Genomic DNA, 23,195 nt, shown 5'->3' with positions numbered 1-23,195 from the left:
AGCGCCTCCTTGTGGTCCGACTTCTCCTGGTTCAGCTGCATGGCCATGTCGTCCAGCATGGCCTTCCTCTTCTCTGCTGTCTGCACACACACACACACACACACACACACACACACACACACACGCACACACGCACACACACACACACACAAAGATCAGAACAGATATAGAAGGTAGTGAGTTCAGTGTGTGTGTTTTTAATGTGTTGTGTGTGTGTTTTCATCGAGTAAGTGTGCGGTTTCAGTGTGTAAATATAATGTGTGTGTGTATTTTTAACAGTGTGTGTGAGTGTGTGTGTGTGTGTTTGAATACACCTCTGTGTGAGTGCATTTTTCAGTGTAGGTGGAAATGTACATGTGTGTGTTTGTGATGTGTTCATATTATATGTATGTACATTCATGTGTGTGTGTGTGTCTGTGTGTGTGTGTGTGTGTGTGTGTGTGTGTACCTTCTTGGCCTCGTCCAGCTCTCTCAGCATTCTCTCTTTCTCCTGACCTTCCTCTGCCAGCTGCTCCAACAACTTCCTGTTGGCGAAACTCGACTCCTGAAGGAGACGAGGAAAGGAAGGAAGGAGGAGAGAAAAGGAAGGAAGGAAGGAAGGGAGGAAGTAAGGAAGGAAGGAAGGAAGGAAGGAAAATAGGACGTCAGACAGCAGTAATAATGAAGTAACAGTGAAAAAGTTCATACGTATGTAAAAAGTATAAATATAACAGAACTGACAATAATATAATTAACAGGTAAATAAACAAGTGGTGTGTGTGTGTGTCAGAGTGTGTGTGCGTGTGTGCGTGTGTGTGTGTGTGTGTGTGTGTGCGTGTGTGTGTGACCTGCAGCTGGGAGTTCAGGTCGTCCCTCTGGGCCAGCAGACTCTCCTGCTCAGTTCTTCTCTGCTGCAGCTCGGCAGACAGCGCCCCCTGCTGCTCACGCAACAGGTTCAACTCCTGAGTCTTCACTGTCTGGATCTGCACACACACACACACACACACACACACATACGCACACACACGCACACACACACACAAATAGACTGTAAGATGACAGCAGAGCTCAGTAGAGAGCGTGTGAACTCGATGGTAATCTGTGTAATCTGTGGTATCAGATTACAGTAGAAGACAGTAGATGTGAGGATCTGATGCCAGTAGATGACACAAGGTGACAGTAGAAAACACCAGAAGTTATCAGATTACAGTAGAAGACAATAGATGACAGTAAATGACATTAGATGACAGTATATTACAGCAGATTACAGTAGATTATGGTAAACAGGAGAACCTGAACATAAACTAGATGATATCAGATGACAGATGGAAGCCAGTAGATGACAGTAGACGACAGTAGATGATAGTAGAAAGCAGTAGATAACATCGGCCAAAGTGCAGGGTTCTAGGTAAGTTCTAGACATCATATGTTCTCAGATGCCTGGATTAGCACTCTGGTCATTAGTCTACATTCACTAACAAGGGTTCTAGGTTTGGGTTCTACGTATTATCACTTGTTCTAAGAAGCCTGGGTTAGAACTCAGCCCATCAGGTTAATGAGACGTTCTAGATAAGGGTTCTGGGGTTCTCAGGTTTCAGGTGTTGTTACCTGTTCCAGGGCGCACAGGTTAGTCCTCAGAGCCTCGTTCTCCTGCGGGACGGGACGGAGTTCAGTTCCACCGTGAGTTAACGCTTTGACTTACGGGCCTTCGGCTCAGGTTCTACGTTCTAGTACTGGGCTTCTAAGGATCTAAGAGTCTGAGGTTAAGGGTTAATGTTGTGGTAAGTTCTAAATGTGGTTCTAAAGGGATCGCCTGTTCTGGGATGGGAAGGTCAGCCATCAGGACTTGGTTCCAAAGTTAGGGTTCTACATAGGATTTTTGGAGCATTTCACATTTTCTAATAGGGTCTGTGAGTCACGTTCTACATAACGTTCTCTGGGAGTAGTATTACCTGTTCTAGAGGGGCTAGGTTACTCGTCAGAGCCTTGTTCTAGTGTTAGGGGTTCTAGATGATGTTCTCCAGTTGGATTATTATGTTTTTACCTGCTGTACAGGGACTAGGTTAGAACAAAGGACATTAGTGGTGTGGTTCTAGATGAGGTTCTGGGTGTATTTTTCCTTCAAAAGCAGCTAGGTTAGTCTTCAGAACATCAGTCTAGGATTAGGGCACTAGATGACGTTCTACAGGTGGATTATCTTTTCTACAGTGGCTGGATTAGTCATCAGAGCATCATTGAGTTGCAGAGTTCTAGATGAAGGTTTGTTATATATTTACTGGTTCCACAGCATCTAGATCAGTCCTGAGAACATCATTCTCGTGTTAGGGGTTCTAGATGACATCCTCCAGGTGTATTTGATGTATTTTTTTACCTGTTCTAGAGCAGCTAGGTTTGTCCTCAGAGCATCGTTCTCCTGCAGGATGTTGTCCACCTGCTCCTGACTGACTGCGCTCTGATTGGCTGCCTGCAGCGCCCGGCAGGGAGGAGGGAGGGAAGGAAGGAAGGAAGGAAGGAAGGAAGGAATAAAGAAACAAACAAAGTAAAAGAAAGAAAGAAAGAAAGAAAGAAAGAAAGACATGACAAAGGATCAGAGAAATAAAAAAACAGAAAAAAACGAGAGATCAAACAAGGAAGAAGAGAAGTAAAAAAGGAACAAAGAAATTAAAGAAAAAGAACCAAAAGAAGAACAACAAGGAAGAGAAAAGCAGAGAGAGAGAAACAGCGGAGAACAGGAGGATGAATCCTGAGAAACAGACAGAGATGAAGGCTTTTGCTGCCAAAGTGACTTCAGCATCTTGTAAGAAACAGGGAAGAGATTTGAGCCAGGAAAACAAATCCGCATTTTCTGGTTTTTCCTGTTTTTCGGTCCCACCGGGTCGCTTGTGTTCCACCATCTGTTCCTGCCGCCCGGCGCCTCTCCGCTATTTCCACAAATAGTTTGTTCAACATTTGAAAACAGTTCTTGGCGGATGTTAATGACATTTTTCATGATAAATAAAAAAATAACGATAATCGCCCTGGCAGGGAAACGTCTTCACAAAGAAGAGCTCAGCAGAGAATAGAGAGGCACTGCAAGTAATGATTATTTTCACTGTTGAATCAGTGTGTTTAATTAATCAATCAATCGTGGAGTGTTTAGAGTGTGAGAAATAAAGCCAAAAGTGATGTAATCAACTGACCAGCAGCCAAAAAATATTTTAAAAATATACACAGAGGAAAGGAAGACAGTCACAGGATTTCTGAAGTTGTGTCCAGCAAATGTTTGGTATTTTTACATGATAAACAATTTAAATGATTATTTGCAGGGTTGCACAATACTGCATTTTTTGCCAATATCCAATATGCTGATATTGCCCAACTCTTTTGGCCGACTGCTGATATATGCATATTTTATTCCACCTGTAATTGAAGAGAAGATCAAGTCTCTCCTGTAGTGGAATTAACATTTTAGCATTATTATGCCTGCTCTTATTGTGAAGGCCCACTGGCAGATGCAGACAGAAAATACACTGCTTTTCAAAATGTGCACACTCACTGGGCAAAATAAGAAAACTAATGCAAATTGATTATGTAAAACATCCCATATTTATTTTTATGTTAACACTTTATTCATTTACAACCAGGACAAATTTGACCTATTTCACATGTTGGCAGGAATTTTGATGTCGGTCTGATACTGGTATTTCATTTAAGGCCAAAACTGATAACCAGTATTGATGACATGCTGATACTACTGTGCATCCCTAATTATTTAATCAAGAATATTGATTAATATTCTGTTTACTGACTTTGAACACTAAGCAGAAGGATGCAGAGCTGGCGATTCCTCTAGAAATGTCTGTAGCAGTGGGTTTGGTTCACTCCCTCACTCTGTCTCTCAGCCTTCTTTCCAATCTTTCACTCTAATCTCAGAAGAAATTCGTTCTTTCAGCACCGCAGTGAAGCACCACATGCCCCCCCCCCCCCAACCTCCCCTCCCATTAGCAGCCAATTAACCTTTGACCTCTCTGCCATCACAGCAGCGAGCGTCCTCAATTAAAAACTTCAGATAAGTCAGAGCGAACAGAAGACGTTTCTCAACTGCTGCTGCTGGGATGCTCAGTGTATGAACGTGTGTGTGTGTGTGTGTGTGTGTGTGTGTGTGTGTGTTACCTGGTCTTTGAGTGTGTGCAGAGCCAGTTCGTGCTCTCTGTCTTTGCTCTGCAGCTGCTCTCTCAGCTCTGCTGTCGTCTAAACAAACAACACAGTTCAGAAAGGAAGGTTGTTTCATGTTTGATATTTTATATGAGTGTGTATCTTAACGAGCTGTAAGCTGATTGGTTAATGAGGTGTAACCTGATTGGCTGTGAGTGTGTACCTTAATGAGGTGTAACCTGATTGGCTGTGAGTGTGTACGTTAACGAGGTGTAACCTGACTGGCAGTGAGTGTGTACCTTAATGAGGTGTAACCTGATTGGCTGTGAGTGTGTACGTTAATGAGGTGTAACCTGATTGGCTGTGAGTGTGTGCGTTAACGAGGTGTAAGCTCATTGGTTAACGAGGTATAGCCTGATTGGCTGTGAGTGTGAGCGTTAACGAGGTATAGCCTGATTGGCTGTGAGTGTGTACGTTAACGAGGTGTAAGCCGATTGGTTAACGAGGTGTAACCTGATTGGCTGTGAGTGTGTGCCTTAACGAGGTGTAAGCTCATTGGTTAACGAGGTGTGACCTGATTGGCTGTGAGTGTGTACATTAACGAGGTGTAACCTGATTGGCTGTGAGTGTGTACGTTAATGAGGTGTAACCTGATTGGCTGTGAGTGTGTACATTAACGAGGTGTAACCTGATTGGCTGTGAGTGTGTACGTTAACGAGGTGTAACCTGATTGGCTGTGAGTGTGTAGGTTAACGAGATGTAAGTTCATTGGTTAACAAGGTATAGCCTGATTGGCTGTGAGTGTGTACGTTAACGAGGTGTAACCTGATCGGCTGTGAGTGTGTACGTTAACGAGGTGTAACCTGATTGGCTGTGAGTGTGTACGTTAACAAGATGTAACCTGATTGGCTGTGAGTACATATGTTAACGAGGTGTAAGCGATTGGTTAACGAGGTGTGACCTCATTGGCTGTGAGTGTGTACGTTAACGAGGTGTAACCTGATTGGCTGTGAGTGTGTACGTTAACGAGGTGTAACCTGATTGGCTGTGAGTGTGTACGTTAACGAGGTGTAACCTGATTGGCTGTGAGTGTGTACATTAACGAGGTGTAACCTGATTGGCTGTGAGTGTGTACGTTAACGAGGTGTAACCTGATTGGCTAAAGAGGTGTCACCTGATTGGCTGCCATGACGTCTGACTGTAGCTTCTGGACGCGGAGGTTCATGGACTTGATCTCGTCCTCTTTCCTCTGGTTGATCTCATCGATCTTCGTCCTGCAGAACAAAACAACAAACAACAAACACAACAAACACAATAAACACATGGTGATGTAAACAACACAGCAGCTCTGACAGCAAGATGGTATGATCACCAGTACTGCTACAGCTGTGGTGGTAGTATCAGTGTTAGTATCACTGGTAATAGCATTAGTAGTAATAGTGGTAGTAGTAGTACTATCGGTGATAAGAACAGCAGTATCAGTATGGACCGGCGTGCTGCTGACCTGCTGTCGTTGTACAGAGCTTCCTTCTCTCCCTGCAGTCGCTGGAAACTGACAGACACAAACATCACCGTCACCGTCAGCATCATCATCATCATCATCATCATCATCATCATCATCATCATCATGCAGTGTGTTGTGTGTTGTGACAAACAGCTGATGTGTGAGTTCTACCCAGCACAGTACGTTCAGTCCAAGGATCAAAACTTTACAGAATTCAACACTGAGCTCATTCCTCACAGCAGAACTGGAGTCAAATTGTCAGTGTGTGTGTGTGTGTGTGTGTGTGTGTGTGTGTGTGTGTGTGTGTGGTTGCTTATCAGGGAAATGAGCTGCTGGAGCGTTTTGCTGGAATGAAAACCCGCTGACTGCTGAGGAAAAAACCTAACTAACTAAACGACATCATTTCCAGCACTGGGAGCTCTGGTCTGAGGCCTGCAGTGATGACGAGGCGTCTCACCTCTCCTGCTTCTTCTTTAGCTTGTCTGACAGCTGCAGGAGGGAGACAGACAGACAGACAGACAGACAGACAGACAGACAGAACGAAGACATGAGACAGTTTTCATAAACATTCCAACATTTTCACTTGTCCTGTTTTCTTGGTGTTTGAGGAGTGTAAGGGCTCCTTGCCCTCATTTTATGTTAAATCCACGACTTGTCCTCGCTCTTAATGACACTGTAAATACTTGATCATTTTATTTTGAAAAAGTTGCTGAGTATTACTTCACCTCCATCAAATGCCTGTTGCAGACTGACTTTTCTTAGACTTACAGAGAATTACACACTCGCTCACATGCTACTGAAGTCAAAGCAGACAAGACAAAATCAAATATCATGATATTTTTTGAGCAAATAACTCAATATCATATAGTTGTTATCATATTGTTCATATAGTATTTTTCTACATTCCTTGTTTATAATGTTTATATTGCTCTTTGGTACTTATTATCTGTTTATACTGTTTATAATGTAAATTATGCTTCATATCTTGCTGTCCACTTTGCTGCTGTAATAAGTGAAATTTCCCCACCGTGGGACTAATAAAGGAATATCTTATCTTATCTTATCAATATTGTGACAATACCGTAAGGATGACTAATGGTGCTTTAAATATTCGCACAATTACATTTTCAAGCTGAAGTTTATTTAAAGCTCAACGTCAGAAATGGAATAGAAAATTGCAGCTTTTAAACCAATAAAAAAATAATAATAATAACACCACTTCTGAAATATCCTGCTATCAGGACGTCCAAAACACGAGTGAATGAGCGCCTCAGTCACACCTGCTGTGTCACTTTGTCCTGTGAAGGAGTCGCTTCCACAGTGTTTGGAGGTTTTTCATGTTTTATTCTCCCACACAGAGGATCTGATCCGTCAGTGTGTCTCAGAACTTCATTTCTTTAAAAACATTCTTATCTGTCAAGAGTTTCATTTGTTTTGTCGCTCATTTTGTCAGAGCCAGTTGTTGTCATGTTCTCAGGAGAACACAGTGTGTGTGTGTGTGTGTGTTACCTTGGTGATCTCTTCCTGCAGTTTGGTGATTTCTGCCTGTTTGGACGCCTGCAGGAGCAGCAGAGACAAGATAATTACAGCCCATAATAGGCACAGAAACTATGAGGGACGAAAAATGACAAAACAATAAATAAATGAATAAATAAATAAATACGCATATAAATATATAAATGCATAATAATTAAATTAATAAATATTTCTACATTTATTTATTTATTTATTTCTGTTTTTATTCATGCATTTATTTATTTATTTGTGTATTTATACATTTATGCATGTATTTATTTATTTATTTTTACATTTATTTATTTATTTATTCATTCATTTCTACATTTATTTATTCATTTATTTATTTATATATTTATTTTTACATTTATTTATTTATACTTTTATTTATTTCTACATTTATTCATTTATTTATTCCTTCTTTTATTTCTACATTTATTTATATATTTCTACATTTATTTATTTATTTCTTCATTTATTTATTTATTTCTACATTTATTTATTTATTCCTACATTTATTTCTGTATTTCTACATTTCCACATTTATTTATTTCTGTATTTCTGTGTCGTATGTTAATAAGGTGGGCGGTTCTTACATTAGTCTTAAGCACGATTGGTTTGTGGGTGTGATCCTGTCCACTGCTACTGCCTGGACTGGCAGTAGCAGTGGATAGCAGTGGACTAGCTAGCTGCTAGGGCATTAACAACGCCAGACTTTTCCATGTCGTCGACGTTACGTCGACCCGTCAACACCGGGAGATTTTTGGGGGGCTAGCCGGGCTCTAACCGGAGGGAGGGAGGGGTTGTAGTGGAGCACCGACCGGGCGACCGGGGGGTGAGGAGGCTGCAGTGGAGCGCCGACCGTGTGTTTAGTCGGACTACTGGAAGTAGTCGGTGGGTGCATGATTTACCACATCATTCGCCAGTGACCTTAAATCACTGACGATGGCTCTCAAAACGCTTTCCATTGCGTTTTACACAGTAGCTAGTAGGGCATTAATGTAAACATCGACCCGTCGAAAGTCGAAGAAACACCCACACACCCACACACACACCGCCACACACACGGTCGGCGCTCCACTACAGCCTCCTCACCCCCCGGTCGCCCGGTCGGCGCTCCACCACAACCCCTCCCTCCCTCCGGTTAGAGCCCCGCTAGCCCCCCAAAAATCTCCCGGTGTTGACGGGTCGACGTAACGTCGACGACATGGAAAAGTCTGGCGTTGTTAATGCCCTAGTAGCTAGCTAGTCCACTGCTATCCACTGCTACTGCCAGTCCAGGTAGTAGCAGTGGACAGGATCACACCCACAAACCAATCGTGCTTAAGACTAATGTAAGAACCGCCCACCTTATTAACATACGACACAGAAATACAGAAATAAATAAATGTGGAAATGTAGAAATACAGAAATAAATGTAGGAATAAATAAATAAATGTAGAAATAAATAAATAAATGTAGAAATAAATAAATAAATGTAGAAATATATAAATAAATGTAGAAATAAAAGAAGGAATAAATAAATGAATAAATGTAGAAATAAATAAAAGTATAAATAAATAAATGTAAAAATAAATATATAAATAAATAAATGAATAAATAAATGTAGAAATGAATAAATAAATAAATAAATAAATGTAAAAATAAATAAATAAATACATGCATAAATGTATAAATACACAAATAAATAAATAAATGCATGAATAAAAACAGAAATAAATAAATAAATAAATGTAGAAATATTTATTAATTTAATTATTTATGCATTTATATATTTATATGCGTATTTATTTATTTATTCATTTATTTATTGTTTTGTCATTTTTCGTCCCTCATAAGAAACAAGTTTTTACACAGAGATGGAAAAATGAACAGCAACTCTGTGTTCTAAGATCTAAAAAGGAATCAGGTAAATACATATCAGGGGTTTATTTTTACACAAATAATAATTCATATTTTTAATTTTAAACGTAAGAGGACAAAGACGCTGCTGAACTGAAAAAGTTAAAGTGTTAAGAAGCAGAAACACAATCATATGATTCTGAGTCTGAAAATGTGAAAATAAACAGCTTCAAACACCTGCAGGCTCCAAACAGCAAACTGTGTGTGCACACATGCATGCATGCGAGCGTTAAACACCAGTAGAGTGTGTGTGTGTGTGTGTGTGTGTGTGTGTGTGTTTGCATGCAGTGAAGGTGTGTCTGTCCTGGTGTGTGTTCGTTCTAACCTCCAGGTTACCTTCTCCCTCTGAACCATTTTCTCCAGTGGGGGGAGTGTGTGTGTGTGTGTGTGTGTGATGTACATATGGCTATTTACAAGGTGTGTGTGCATGTGTGTGTGTCTGTGTGAGAGATGTGGATACAGGCATTTCTCATGTGTGTGTGTGTGTGTGTGTGTGTGTGTTCCTACCTGCAGGTTGTGTATCAGCTGCCTCAGCACTTGGCTCTGTGTGTGTGTTTGTTTGGTATTTGTACGTAAGGAGAGTATGTGTGTGTGTGTGTGTGTCTGTTTGTGTGTGTGCATACGTGTGTGTATGTTTATATGATAGGTGTGTGTGCTGGCCGTGTGTGTGTGTGTGTGTGTACACCTTGAGGCTGTGGACCTGCAACCTCAGCAGCCTCTTCTCCTCCTGCTCAGAGTTCTGTGTGTTAATGCTGTTAGGTGTGTGTGTGTTAGGTGTAGGTGGGTGGGTGTGTGTGTGTGTGTGTGTGTGTGTGTGTACCCCCAAGCTGTGTATCTGCTCCCTCAACAGCCTCTTCTCCTGCTTGGTGTTCAGTGTGTGTTTACGGTATTTTAGGTGTTTGTTAGGTGTTGGGTGTGTGTTGGGTGTGTGTGTGTGTGTGTGTGCTGGGTGTGTGTGTGTGTGTGTGTGTGTGTGTGTGTGTGTGTGTACCTGCAGGCTGTGTATCTGCTCCCTCAGCAGCCTCTTGTCCTGCTTGGTGTTCAGTGTGTGTTTATGGTGTGTGTTTACAGTATTTTAGGTGTTTGTTAGGTGTTAGGTGTGTGTTGGGTGTGTGTTAGGTGTGTGTGTGTGTGTGTTGGGTGTGTGTGTGTGTACCTCCAGGCTGTGGATCTGCTCCCTCAGCAGCCTCTTCTCCTCCTGCTCGGTGTTCAGTTTCATCTCCAGCTCTGGTCCAAAGCAGTGTGTTATTGGACAGAGAGCAGCCGACCAGCCTAGCGCTGCCTGCTTAGCTACAATCTCCTCTACGCTCGTCTCTGACAGGCCTAAAGGGGGCGCCGCACACAGCAGGGGCATTCCATTAGGCCCGACACACACTGCAAGAGCTTTCCTCCCCAAAACCACTGATCCCGTGTCAGTCCTGCGGAGGAGCCGCCGAGGCTTTGTGGCCGAGCCGCTGAGCTCTTTCGCTCTCATTTCTCTCTCATTGTTTTTCCTGTCTACTTGGCTCCTCTGCATCTTGTTTTTATGTCGTCTTAAATCTCATATGAAGCAGAGTGAGAATCTGAATCAGAATCTGGAATACTTTATTGATCTCAGAGGGGAAACTGGCTCAGACGCTCAACATCTCCAGAGAAAGATATGTATTACAGTTATAAGAAATAGAAAAGAGAAAATCAACATGAAAATACAGTGGTGCCTCATTTATCGCGGGAGTTACGTTCTAAAAATAACCCGCAATAGGCGAAATCCGCAAAGTAGTCAGCTTTATTTTTTTACAATGATTCTAGATGTTTTAAGGCTGTAAAACCCCTCACTACACACTTTATACACTTTTCTCAGACAGGCATTAACATTTTCTCACTTTTCTCTCTTGTTTAAACTCTCAAAGTTCAAACCTTCGTAGAAAAATAAGTCCAGTATTACAGAATGAACGCATTCTGTACTGTACAGGAGACACGGCACGGAGGAGATTGATTGACAATGGTCTACAGTCCCTTAGCCAATCAGGACGCAGAACACAATGCGCTGTTTAAAAAAAAAAAGAAAGAAAAAAGCATGCAAAATTGCACACAAAAAAAATCCGCGAAACTGCGAGGCCGCGAAAGGTGAACCGTGTTACAGCGAGGGACAACTTTTTTTTTTTTTTATGTTTTTATTGATGATGCTGCTGTAACGTGTGAATTTCCCAGTTTGGGATCAATAAAGTATACCTATCTATCTATCTATCTATCTATCTATCTAACTGTATGTGCATTAGAATTTGTTTTAAAAAATCTGTTCCTCACTGGTATGAATGCCACAGAACTTTACACTGAGAAGGTCACATTCAATTTCACTGTACAATGATAATTAACATATTCTATTCTGTTCTATTCTTTTCTATTCTATTCATTGCACTTCTTCTGTTTACAAGAGCTGGCTGGCTTCTGATTGGTCCGTGCGAATTTAAACAAACTAATTATTAAAATATTTTGACAGAGAATCTGAGGTAATAAATAAATCATGGTTGTTTCAGTTTGAGGTGCCACGAAAGCCGAGGGCGGCTGCTCGGATCAACTGAACGACTGAAAGTAAGTTTTTGGAGTCGCAGCTCGGCCTTAACACGACTGATTTAAACAGCGGAGGGTTTGTGAATCCTGGCACGTTTTGTCAGTCAGCTTGTAGTGTGTGTCTGCCCTGAAGCAGCTAGCTGCCCTACGCTGACTGCAGATAAAGCCGGGCCGCTTTAACCCTCTGAAGCCTGACAGGACCATCTCATTTCTTTCAACAACAACAAAAAAACAAGGGAAAAGTGCAATGAGCAACTTCACAAAAAAAAAAAAAAATTAGTCAAAAATTTGGAAGAAATTACTAAAACGTTACAAGACCTGAACATTTGCAAAAAATAAAAAATAAATAACCATACCTGAAATGAAGCAAGCAAAAAAGTCATGAAAAAAATAGTTCAAAATAATAATAATAATAAAAAAGAGAACATTTTTCCTTTGTTTCTGAGAGACATCAAGCCGGCCGGCTGAGGTTTCAAAGGGTTAAACAGCAGCTGAGGCCGCGTTCAGCCGCCTTTCACAAGCATTTAGACTCAGGAAACGAGACGTCCGTGCAGCTTTCAGAGGGTTAATCAGCACCTCAGACACCTTCCTGCTGACAGTCTGACAGGCAGCACCGGGCGACAGCACAATATCACCTTCATCAATATCAATAACGTGGGTATGACCGTCATTACTGATGTGGAAATGATGAATGCACCGGTCAGAAAACTGCATCCCTTTACTGTGATGCAGCTTTTAAAACAGGCTTCCACTGAGATTCAATTTTCAGGGCTGTTACCAATACCAATTAGTAATTAAGGACACCGATAACTAATATTCATTTGCAGTAAAGTTGAAAAATGCAGCATCAAAATTTACAGTAAAAGAAACTAGAAATTAGAAATGTGGAATTAGAGGGGAAAAAAGGATATTAGCAAAAAAAAAAAAAAGTCAGATCATTGATACTGATGTCAGGTCAGCACATTCCCTTTTATATCCACTGACCAGAACAGACCTGGTCTCATGTCATGATATTGATAGAGTATTGATATTGATCGCCCAGCCCTCACCTCAGAACACAAACAGTAGAACATGTTGCTGGTTCCTGCGGGACACCTGAGAGGAACCTTCAGGAACCAGATCACACAGGACACGTTTTCAGCAGCAGAGTGAGAGACGAGAGCTTTGCCTCCAGCGTGGAAACGATGATTATTAGTAATCAAGGACACTGATAACCAATATTCAAAGCCAATATTCGTTTGCAGTGAATTTGAAAAATACAGTATCAAAATGAACAGTATTAGAAATGAGAGATTAAAAATGTGAAATGAGGGAAAAAATGGAAATTGGGGAGAAAAAAAATAATTACAAGATAACTATAATGACAAATATTAAAAATTGCTGATGCGTCTTTCGCATCTTTCAGCTTTAAACACTGCTTGCAATTTTGGATGAGTTCCTTGAACGCACCACGTTCATGCCAACAGAGAGGCGGTGAACGTTGCTGTCATTTATTCTCATCTGATAAAAAGAGGCTGTCCTGTGAGACCTGGGCTGCTGAGGAGGGTCAGAAAGCATTTAAAGGCCCAAACACACTGAACGCCGTCACTCATGTTCAGAATTCAGACACCTGAAGCGTCAGCAGTGCCACCTTCACTTCACGTTTCTCTACATGTCTTTTTCCAGGGCTCTATACTAACTTTCCCCCCAAAGGAGAACATGTGCTCCTACATGAAAAAAAAAGGAGCACACAAAGACATTTAGCAGCACAGTGAAAAGTGTTCAGGTAAAGGTAACCGACTGAAGAAATGTCACTCATATGATGCATTCACGGCACTACTGTTGCCTGGGAAAATAATGCACCAGCATCAGGAGGCATGCACAGATCACCGATAGAGTCCTCGCATCATTACACTTCTATATAATTTCTGGCCATGGTTTATAACAAGTTATTTGCATATAAAGATAAATATGATTGGTAATTAGGATATAATAGCAGAAGTAGTCCAAATAATGAATTAAGGTATGCTTCAGGTGGATAAGGAAGCCTAATATGTATTAATATGTAATTGACTTATGGACGAGGGGTGGGACTAGATAAGTTTTACTTCTTCCCACTCCCTTCCGGATAGGTAAAATTAAATCATTATGTGTTGTTTCATTTTTATGCTTATTTATGTTATGTTTGTCCATTACTGTGTGATTACTTTTCTTTTCTTTTTGTTTGTTTATTTGTTTTGCTTACTCGGAATAAAGAACTACTACTACTACACTTCTATTTTTTTTTTCACAAGACTCTAACAAGTGCATCCAGTTCAAAAGAAATACAATAACTTACTGGAAAATAATTTATTTCTGCAGTGACTCGTCTTTTCAGTGCAACTTTCATCACCCAATCACGCGAGGGCGCACAAACTGGGCGGGGCCAAACATTCCCAAATTGGATTTGGCACCACACTGTGATCCAAAGAGCTGGATCACATCCCACAGCGTCACATTACGTTCCCACTGTGTTAACAACAAGATCAGATGCTGCTTGGCCTTCTGTCTGCCCCTGTGTTTGTTTATCTCCGAGCTGCAGCCGATGCTTCTGCACATTTTGCACATTAAAACAGATTTAAGTTAGCCGCACGTCAGCTTTAAAGCAGCTTTTCAACACTCGGAGGTCAAACTGCAACCAATCTTCTTAAATAAACTGATCAAAGAGGAGTATTAATCTGACAAAGTAAGTGAGCGGTGAGCTCCTCTGCAGAACGTCAGAGTCTTTTAGAGAGAAGGCAAGAGAGCAGGAAGCAAAGCTTGTAATGAGCTTAAAGAGAGAAGCCTGAGTCCTGTTTTTCAACGTGAAACTCACATGTTTCACTGGCCTGAGAGCAGACTGATAACCAGGAATAACCACAGACTCATCACTTAAATAAATAAAACTATTAAAAGACAAGAAACACTACTTTTTAATGCAAAACAGGGATAATGACTCCAAGCATTTAACAGCAATGAACGAGTTTATCAGAGAATATTTGGAGGTAACAGGTTAGTGAGCAGCTGTCAGACCAGTGAGTTATTTGATCACCACATGAAGGTTGTTAGTTAAAGCAGCACACTCTCTAATCCAGAGAGAAGAAAGAGACTGAACTCACCACTTAACTGGTTCGCTCTCTGCTCCAGTTTGACCTCCGCCTGCAACAAACAACAAAAAATTAATTCAATATTTAAAACACAGACACACATTTATGTCTGATTAACAAGATTAACACTCAAAGGTTCACAGGTAATTTAATTCTTTAATATAAATCTAAACCAAAGTTTCTGCAGTCAGTAGATTATGCTACCAAAAATCAGTTTTTCTCCAGTACAGATTTAAATTGGCTCTATCTGTGAGAAATGTTTAAAAATACTGAAGTAAAATATTACAGTCCCAATGAAATGACCTCTACTCTACAGTGACATCATCCTGCACTAGTGCCTGTAAAGATAGATAGATAGATAGATAGATAGATAGATAGATAGATACTTTATTCATCCCGAAGGAAATTCACAGTTATCAGCAGTATCCACAGATTACAATATTAAGTAAATAAAAAATAAAGAATAATAAAAAATAAAGAATATAAAAAATAAAGAATAAAAGTGCAAAAAACAATGTGCAAAAAACCAAAAAAAAAAAAAAAAAACAGTGTGCATCAATGTATACAATGTGCATAGATGTGGGCAATGTGCAAATTTACAGTATAAAATAAATTGAAATGTCAACCATCCTTCACAAATCTTTAGCTGTCCCTTCAAAATAAAAGTGTTTCTCTCCCAGGCTGACATCCCGTTGGGTTAAAGGTTTGTCTTTAAAGTAAACTAACAGGAATGTTGTTTCTACCACAGTAAGGTCTTTCATCAGCCTTCAGTGTCTTGCTGTCAATAATAAATCACTCTCACCTGTTCCAGTCTCTCATTGGCTCCCTCTGCAGCTGGCTCCTCCCCTCTCGCTGCGACATCAGAGACTCCGTTGGCGCTGGCGGGCCCGTCGGTCTCCGTGGCGTCGCTCCGGTTGCCCTGGGCGACCGTCTGTCTGTCGAAGCGCTCCTGCAGGGCTGGAGGGGAAGCAAAGCTCAGATCAGAATGAAGATGTGACGCCTGGCAGGTCAAGCTGGGCTGTCAGCAAGGCGGCTCAACATCGCTGCACAGCTCGGCTAAATTTTAAAGAAAGAAGTCCCTTATTGTTATTTATTTTTAACAAAAAGATAAGACAAACAACCACAGACAGACATAAAACATAAACAATCATACACACACTATACAAACACTACACTGTAGACACTCTCTCTCACACACAAACATATGAAAACACAACATATAAAGGCACACACAGTGAACTGCACACCTGTCATTTTCTTCTGCAGGGCGGAGTTTTCAGCCTGGAGGCGGAGCAGCTCTCCATCCACGGGGCTGGAGGCGGGTTTAGGGGTGGGGCTTGTTGCAGAGGCCCCTCCCCCTTCCTTCAGTCCCTGGTTTTCTTTTTCCAGCTGCTCGATCTGCGTGCACAGCTGGAAAACAACAAGTAAGCTCAACATTAAAGGTGCAGTCTGGGATTTTAAAATGACGCCCCCCATGCTGACAGCCTCTTTTTACATCCAGTTTGTCTTTGATGATGGACAATGTCATTTTTTAATATCTGCAGAACTGAAGGTCACGGCACACAGCACCAAGACTGCTGTGTTCAGCGTCCCCAAAAACCCAAACCAATACAGCCTCCACCGTCTCCATGCAACTGCTTCAACAGATTTGAAAAATTCAGATTTTTTTTTCCTGTCTGGGACATTTTCTACAGATACAGGTATCCGTGAATACAGGGTGATATTAGTGTCAGTGATGTAATGCTGCTGCTGTGTTGTCAATATGACTTTCAGGAGATCATCTTCCCTGTGTGTTTCTGCTGAGAACCGAACGCCTCGCTCAGAGAAAACACGCCGGGTCTCACACTCCGACCCGACACAGGACGCTCGTTTTTACAGAACGGCAGGGAACCTTCACAAACTGAATCGTCTAGATTTTAGAGAGACTGATAAACCTCCGGCAATAATTTATTTTCTTCCCCAGCAAAAAAAATATTTGTGAAACTCTTGTATAATTACATATTGAATATATAGTTTGATAAGTCTGGCTGTTTAATCTGATCTAAAAAGTGAAGCTTTTTCAACAGTAAACATCAGTGGAAATCACTACTGATAGACATGTCAAGTAAATACACACACACACACACACACACACACCTTGGACAGCTCTGCCATCAGCGTGCTGTTCTGAAGTCTGAAGTCTTCCTCCTGACTGTGAAGTTTCCCCTGCAGCATCTCGTTCTCACTGAGCAGCGCATCCACCTCCTGAGGCGGGAAGAACCATAATTATAACAACAACAACAACGACAACAATGACAACAATTACACTTAAGTAACAATAATAACATTTTGATTTAATTTAACTGAATAAGAAAGAGGCCTTACAACAAAAGGTGGAAAAGTTACCTCACAGAGAAAAGGACAAAAGAAAAACCACAAGCAGGAGAAAAACACAACAGATCACAACAGGATAGAATAAAATGTGTGCATGCAGGTTTTGACCAGCAGAGGGAGCCGCTGGTCCAGGTAAACGTGTGTAACCATGGTAACCAGGAAGGGAGACTCACCTGAGCTTTCTTGCTCTTGTTCAGAGCCTGAGGGAGGAAAATCCATGCGAGAGTCATGAAATATTAAGCCTTCAGAACAATAATGTTTCTTAATTAATAAACTGAATACATAAACAAAACTGTCCTCATGTCACACAACAACAACAACAACAACAACAACAACGCCGACTGGATGTAAATCATGTAGGTGTGCACGTCGTACCTTCTGTGCTTTGACAAAATCTCTCTCCAAAACCACGTTCTTCTGCCGGACGGCATTCAGCTCTGAAACACAGCAACACAGCCTCTTACAAGACAACATCCACAAAGATAAATAACATGAGAAACGACACCACAACAACACAAATAAGTCTACATCATCAATAATAAGTATGTTTTATTTGCCGTAGAAGATTTTGAATAAATGAAGCTGTTATTTGAGAAGGAAATAATCACGGAATCACAGAATGTGGAAATTTTCTTCTCAAAAAAATTATTCAAAATCATTAATCGGTTATCAAAATAGCTGGCAATTAATTTAATTCACGTAAATAACTGATTATTCAACTAATGGTTGCAGCTGTAGATTTGATGTGGCCCAGAGACAGACTGGTACAGGGCTCCAGCTCCAGTCCAGGTCAGCTGTTTACAGGAAGTCGTCTTCATAATGAACATCAAAATAAATATGACATCACAGTTATAATGAACAATGTGGCCAAACAGCTCGAAACTGAATTAAACCAACATCTTAAACGACACGTCACCGTACAGCATGTCGTTTACATGTAAAAAAAAAAAAAAAAAAATTCTAAACAACATGCTAACAATGAACAAACGTGTTGCCGTTTTGATCGTGCTGTTTATTTGCTGTGTGTTTGACCCGTCTGGGCTTCCATACACATGCTTAAGAATAGAATAGAATAGAATGCCTTTATTGTCACTATACACATGTACAATGAGATTAAGAGCAGCTCCTTTTAGTGCAAACATGTAATAATAAAGAACAAAAAAAAAAAAGATAAATTACAATATAGATAAGAATAAGTAAGAATAAAAATAAGTTATATATACAGTAAGTAGTTCTATATACAGTAAGGATTTAGTGGAGATATTGCACATTTTAATAGTGTTCACAGTAGGTGGTTGTGAGGTAGTCTGGGGGGGTTGGGGAGGGTTGGGCTGTGATGTCAGTGCATGTGAGAGTTCAGAGTGGTGATAAGGTGTGCAGAGCATCGTGAACAGGACAGGTGTATCAGCACAGGAACACATGAGCGGTGTGTTTTACCGGCAGAGTTCTTCCTGAGCTCGTCGGACAGCTGGTAGTTCTGCGTCCGCAGCTCCAGCAGCTGAGCCTGACACACAAAAACACTCCGTTAAATAACACATTATGACACATTATAGCACATTAATGCACATTATTACTGTGCAGCAGAGCTAGTACATGACACTGCTGTCACACTGCATTTAGAACGAGACACGACACACACACACACACACACACACACACACACACACGGGGAGGAGCGAGGGCTGAAATGACGAGCCAATCCACATTTATCCAAACAAATCCACATTTTTTATATTCATCTATTTATTGTTATATGTTATATGTTATGTTATATGTTTGTGTTTTTTGAGCTGCTGGATACCTGAATTTCCCTGTGGGATGAAAAAAGTATCTTCTATTCTATTCTATTACACCCTCTGTCCGAAAAAACTCCAACTACTGTCTAATTCCAACTGGACTCCAACAATAAAATTAGATATAATAAACAAAAGGAAATTCTACATAAAAGAAAATGTGCAAGGAAAACCAAAAATATCTTAAATATTCAGAATATACACAATTTAAAACAATCAAAAAATAAAAAGACAAATATAAAATGTCTTCCTCTCCTCCGTTCATGTCTTCATCAAATTAATCCTTTTTTTTTTTTTTTTTTTTTTGGCTGCTGGTCGGACTGAGCGAGACATCAGCAGAGTCACTTTGGGCTCTGATCACTTCCCATCAGACTCTGGCTTCATTTTTAATCACTTTAGACATTCAATGATCCATCCATTCATTGATAAAATAATCACAGTGTCACTCGCTGCAGCTCCGCCTCACACTGACAGGAACATCTGAGCTGAACTCTGTCAAACCAAAAACACACCTGAGGTCCTGCTCTGCTCTTAAGCCTCTGAAACCCAAACAAATTCACCTGAAGTCTTAAAAAGGAAAATCCTACTAAATCCCCCCAACCTCCCCAAAAAAAAAAGAAAAGATAAAAATCATGACTGCAGACAGACAGAATAATCTTCTCACTGTGTGTGTGTGTGTGTGTGTGTGTGTGTGTGAGCCGCGGGTGTTGTGTTAATGTGACCCAGAGGTCATCAGTGGGCTGTGTGTCGAGTGTCGGCTCTCCTCCACCTGATCACACACCTGAGCTCCGCCCCCTGGCCCAGGCTCCGCCCCCTGGCACACTGACAGTGAACACACACACAAAACAAACCTGCAGCTAATCATGACTTCATTGACAGACAAAACCCTGAGAGTCCTGCTTGATATTCATCTACAGGTGATGCAGACAGGTATGGTATAAAATAAATAAAAAAACATAAGGCACTCTGTCTTTGAATGAAGCAAAATAATGTATTACTTAAAAAGACCAATGAGTATCAAGTCTCACAGAGAGTGCCTTGGTTTTTTCCCATGTCTGTCTGCATCACCTACATTATTTTATGAAGATATGAACAGATAAAGTGAAGACACCAGCAAACAGTTCACTATATTAACAAAAGAGCCTAATCTGATTTTCAATGATTGTCACTTTCGCAATGAAATTAAGAAAACACAGTGTGTGAGTCAGGTTGACCCAACATGTTTAGGTGTAGCTCAGCCGTCCGGCCCACGTTCATCCTACCAGGTCACAAGTTTCCACGGCAGTGTGTGGAGTCTGTAACCATGGCAACACTGCCAGCTGGTGCCGTGTAACCTGACTCCACCAGATCCAGATGACCAGAATAACTACTAAACTTGTGGGGGGAAAAAAGCTTTGGATTCCAGTTTTGGATAAAACTTTTTTGGATTCATTATTCCAAACTTCACTGAGGTTATCAGCAGGACTGGATTTGTTTCATTTTGGCAGCTCTTTTAGAAAAAGCTGGACAAAGAATTAAACAAACACACACGTGACATGAAGGAGCTGGAGGCACACTGCTTCAATGCAAAGGCTGTAAAACAATTAGTGCAGATAAAACCACAGCGGCTGATAAGAGGGCCGGCTCAGACAAATTCAGCGAGGTGGAGCTTCAGCTGCACTAATTAATTAGTTCAACAGACAGATACTCTATTGATCCCGGAGGAAATTTAAGCATCCAGGGGCTCAGTGCAATAAATACACACAATGCGGTAAATACACTCAGTCCAAATTACAAATTACAAATTAGAAATGCACACCATATTTGTAGACTGCAGTAAAAATAGCCTGAGCATGAAACAACAGCCTGTACACATCAGCCTGGAGCAAACTGTACAGCCTGTAATCCTGACAAATTAAATCTAAAAAAAAAAAAAATCGTGCCTACAGCAATATGAGCTCCTTCAATTTCTAAATCACAGATTTTTTTTCTGGAGTGGTAGAGACCTGCTGTATTGGTGCAGTGGTGCTGAAAATGTTTAAAAGTCTTTTATTGACTTTTTATTACTGAATCAATTTATTGATATTGATATTGATATCGATTTACTGATTCATTTCACTGCAGTCAAAGCATTTTTTCAAACTGGACGTCACTTAATAATAATCATAGCTTCATGAAACTTTGCAGCCACAAACTAATGGAGAATACAAACAACAAAAATTGCAATAAATCGTAATATCGAATCACAAGACTAGAACTGGCATACTATTGAATTGGGAGATAAACATGTCATCCCAGCCCTATTTCAAAGTGCATAACCTGTGTCTATATTCTTTGCTTGTTGTATTATTCAACAAAATAAGCAGAACGGCGGCATCTCTGGCAGGTCACCAGCCGCCACAGGGAGCTGGTATCACTTTCTGCAAACCTGTCTGTCTGGTCAGATAGAGAAACGGCTGGTATGTGGGGCCAAAGCGAGCTTCCTTCTCCTGCTGCAGGTGGAGGTGGAAAAACACTGCAGGCCCTCTCTATCCCGCTCTATCTCTACATAACTAATCCATTAGTGATGGACCAGACCATGCTGATAAGACAGCAGCATGCATGCATGTGTGTGTGTGTGTGTGTGTGTGTGTGTGTGTGTGTGTGTGTGTGTGTGTATGTGTGTGTGTGGACTAGGGCTGCACAATATGGACAAAATCTCATACCTCAATATTTATGCTAAATATCTGGATAGTTATATGACTGAGGGTTCATATTTATTTGAAATTATAAGCAGAGCACCAGTGAAAATTAAGCATTCTTCACAAAAACAATGTAATAATACCAAATGCATGTATAAAATGCAGTTACTTCACAAAGCATATATAAATATAAATGTATGGAGCCGGGAGAGGGGGAAATATCCCCATAAAATAAACTCAGAATTTCTGAGATTAAAGTCATAAATTTACAAGAAAAACTCACACATTTATGAGGAAAAAAAGTTATAAGATTAAGATTATATTATAAGATTAAAAAGTCACAAATTTGTGAGAGAAAAACTTGGAAAAATAGTTTTCCTTTTCCTTTTTTTTTTTTTTTTTTTTTTTTTAAACTCAAGGAACCAAGCATCAAGAACTGGATTCAGCAAAGTGAAGCAACGACCAAAAAAAGTAAAAGAACTAGGCTATATTTTTTTCTATATTCCTTTTTAGAATGTTTATATTGCTTTTTGCTATTTATTATCTGTTTATACTGTTTATAATGTAAATTTTGCTTCATATCTTGCTCTCCACTTTGCTGCTGTAATGCGTGAAATTCCCCCACCATGGGACTAATAAAGGAATATCTTATCTTATCTTATATTTCTGAGTGTTAACTCGTAAATGTGTGACTTTGTAATCATAGAATTTTCCAGTTTTTTTCTCATAAATTTGTGATTTTTTTTTCTCGTTCATTTTATAACTTTAATGTCAGAGGATATGCCAGTTTCTTCCCCAGAAATTCTGAGTTTTTTCTCTGACGCCCCACCAAAGCTCCACATTTTATCTCCTGCCCCCCAGGGCCCTGACACGCCGCCGTGCCCCCCACCCTGTGTCGAGGCTGACCCCCCAGCCTGTGTCGAGGCTGACCCCAAACATAAATCTGATATCGTCCGTATCGTCTCCTTCAGAGATATCGATATCGCGCATGCTCATATTTTAATTAACGATATGATAACGATTCAATATTCAGCCCTGTTACTTACACACACACACACACACACACACACACACACACACACACACACACACACACACACACACAGCCCCTCCCTGACACACACACTGCTGGATGTAAACAAGCAGCCAGCTAGCTAACAGGTGGGAGTCTGACTGTCTTCCCACTTTGTCCTGCTGTCTGTCCTCAGCGGTGCTGCCTGTCTGCCTGTCTGTCTGTCTGCCTGTCTGTCTGTCTGCCTGTCTGTCTGTCCGCACACCGCACACCGAGCCCCGCAGCGGGTCCCCCAGCACCCCCACACCGCCGGCCACAGCCTGCCAGCCCGCCCGCAGCCTGACTCACACCCCGTGACACACATTAGGACAGCCGCCCCGGGGATGTTAGCATGCTAACATCACATAAACACATACAGTTAGCACCAGAGGCTAACAGCATGCTAACCATCACATAAACACATACAGTTAGCACCAGAGGCTAACAGGAGCCACTTTCTCCGGCTGGTTTCCTCCTTTAAGCTAAGCTAGGCTAGGCTAGGCTAGGCTAGGTCAGCTAACTCCTGTTGATACCAAGCTAGCTGTCAATGAAAAATGTATTACTCATTTATTTATTTATTTTGGTGTTTATTTTCCAGACTGACGTCCAGCTGTGGCTAACCGCCAGCTC

At 40.9% G+C, this 23,195-nt stretch overlaps 1 protein-coding gene across 5 annotated transcripts in view; it reads right to left on the bottom strand.

The window, feature by feature from the left end:
- gripap1 (GRIP1 associated protein 1) overlaps positions 1 to 23,195 on the bottom strand; it is a 56,480-nt gene that overhangs the window by 32,827 nt on the left and 458 nt on the right. The window contains exons 2-19 of one of the 5 annotated variants that reach the window (XM_030055393.1): positions 18,499 to 18,565; positions 17,437 to 17,498; positions 17,235 to 17,261; positions 16,825 to 16,932; positions 15,936 to 16,098; positions 15,491 to 15,645; positions 14,701 to 14,740; positions 10,191 to 10,357; positions 7,127 to 7,174; positions 6,075 to 6,106; positions 5,618 to 5,665; positions 5,288 to 5,387; positions 4,132 to 4,209; positions 2,351 to 2,443; positions 1,588 to 1,629; positions 828 to 962; positions 449 to 544; positions 1 to 80 (exon numbers count right to left, since the gene is read on the bottom strand). The exon at positions 1 to 80 is cut by the window's left edge and continues 31 nt beyond it. In XM_030055393.1, coding sequence (XP_029911253.1) covers positions 1 to 80; positions 449 to 544; positions 828 to 962; positions 1,588 to 1,629; positions 2,351 to 2,443; positions 4,132 to 4,209; positions 5,288 to 5,387; positions 5,618 to 5,665; positions 6,075 to 6,106; positions 7,127 to 7,174; positions 10,191 to 10,357; positions 14,701 to 14,740; positions 15,491 to 15,645; positions 15,936 to 16,098; positions 16,825 to 16,932; positions 17,235 to 17,261; positions 17,437 to 17,498; positions 18,499 to 18,565 — 1,541 coding nt within the window. The remainder of the gene's footprint in view (positions 81 to 448; positions 545 to 827; positions 963 to 1,587; positions 1,630 to 2,350; positions 2,444 to 4,131; positions 4,210 to 5,287; positions 5,388 to 5,617; positions 5,666 to 6,074; positions 6,107 to 7,126; positions 7,175 to 10,190; positions 10,358 to 14,700; positions 14,741 to 15,490; positions 15,646 to 15,935; positions 16,099 to 16,824; positions 16,933 to 17,234; positions 17,262 to 17,436; positions 17,499 to 18,498; positions 18,566 to 23,195) is intronic. The other 4 variants (XM_030055395.1, XM_030055394.1, XM_030055397.1 and 1 more) reach the window with 4 other exon arrangements.

Source organism: Myripristis murdjan, chromosome 7 (assembly GCF_902150065.1).
Source record: "Myripristis murdjan chromosome 7, fMyrMur1.1, whole genome shotgun sequence".
Lineage (NCBI taxonomy): Eukaryota > Metazoa > Chordata > Actinopteri > Holocentriformes > Holocentridae > Myripristis > Myripristis murdjan.
The sequence above is the reverse complement of the archived record's forward strand: the minus strand, read 5'-3'. Positions and strand labels throughout refer to the sequence as shown.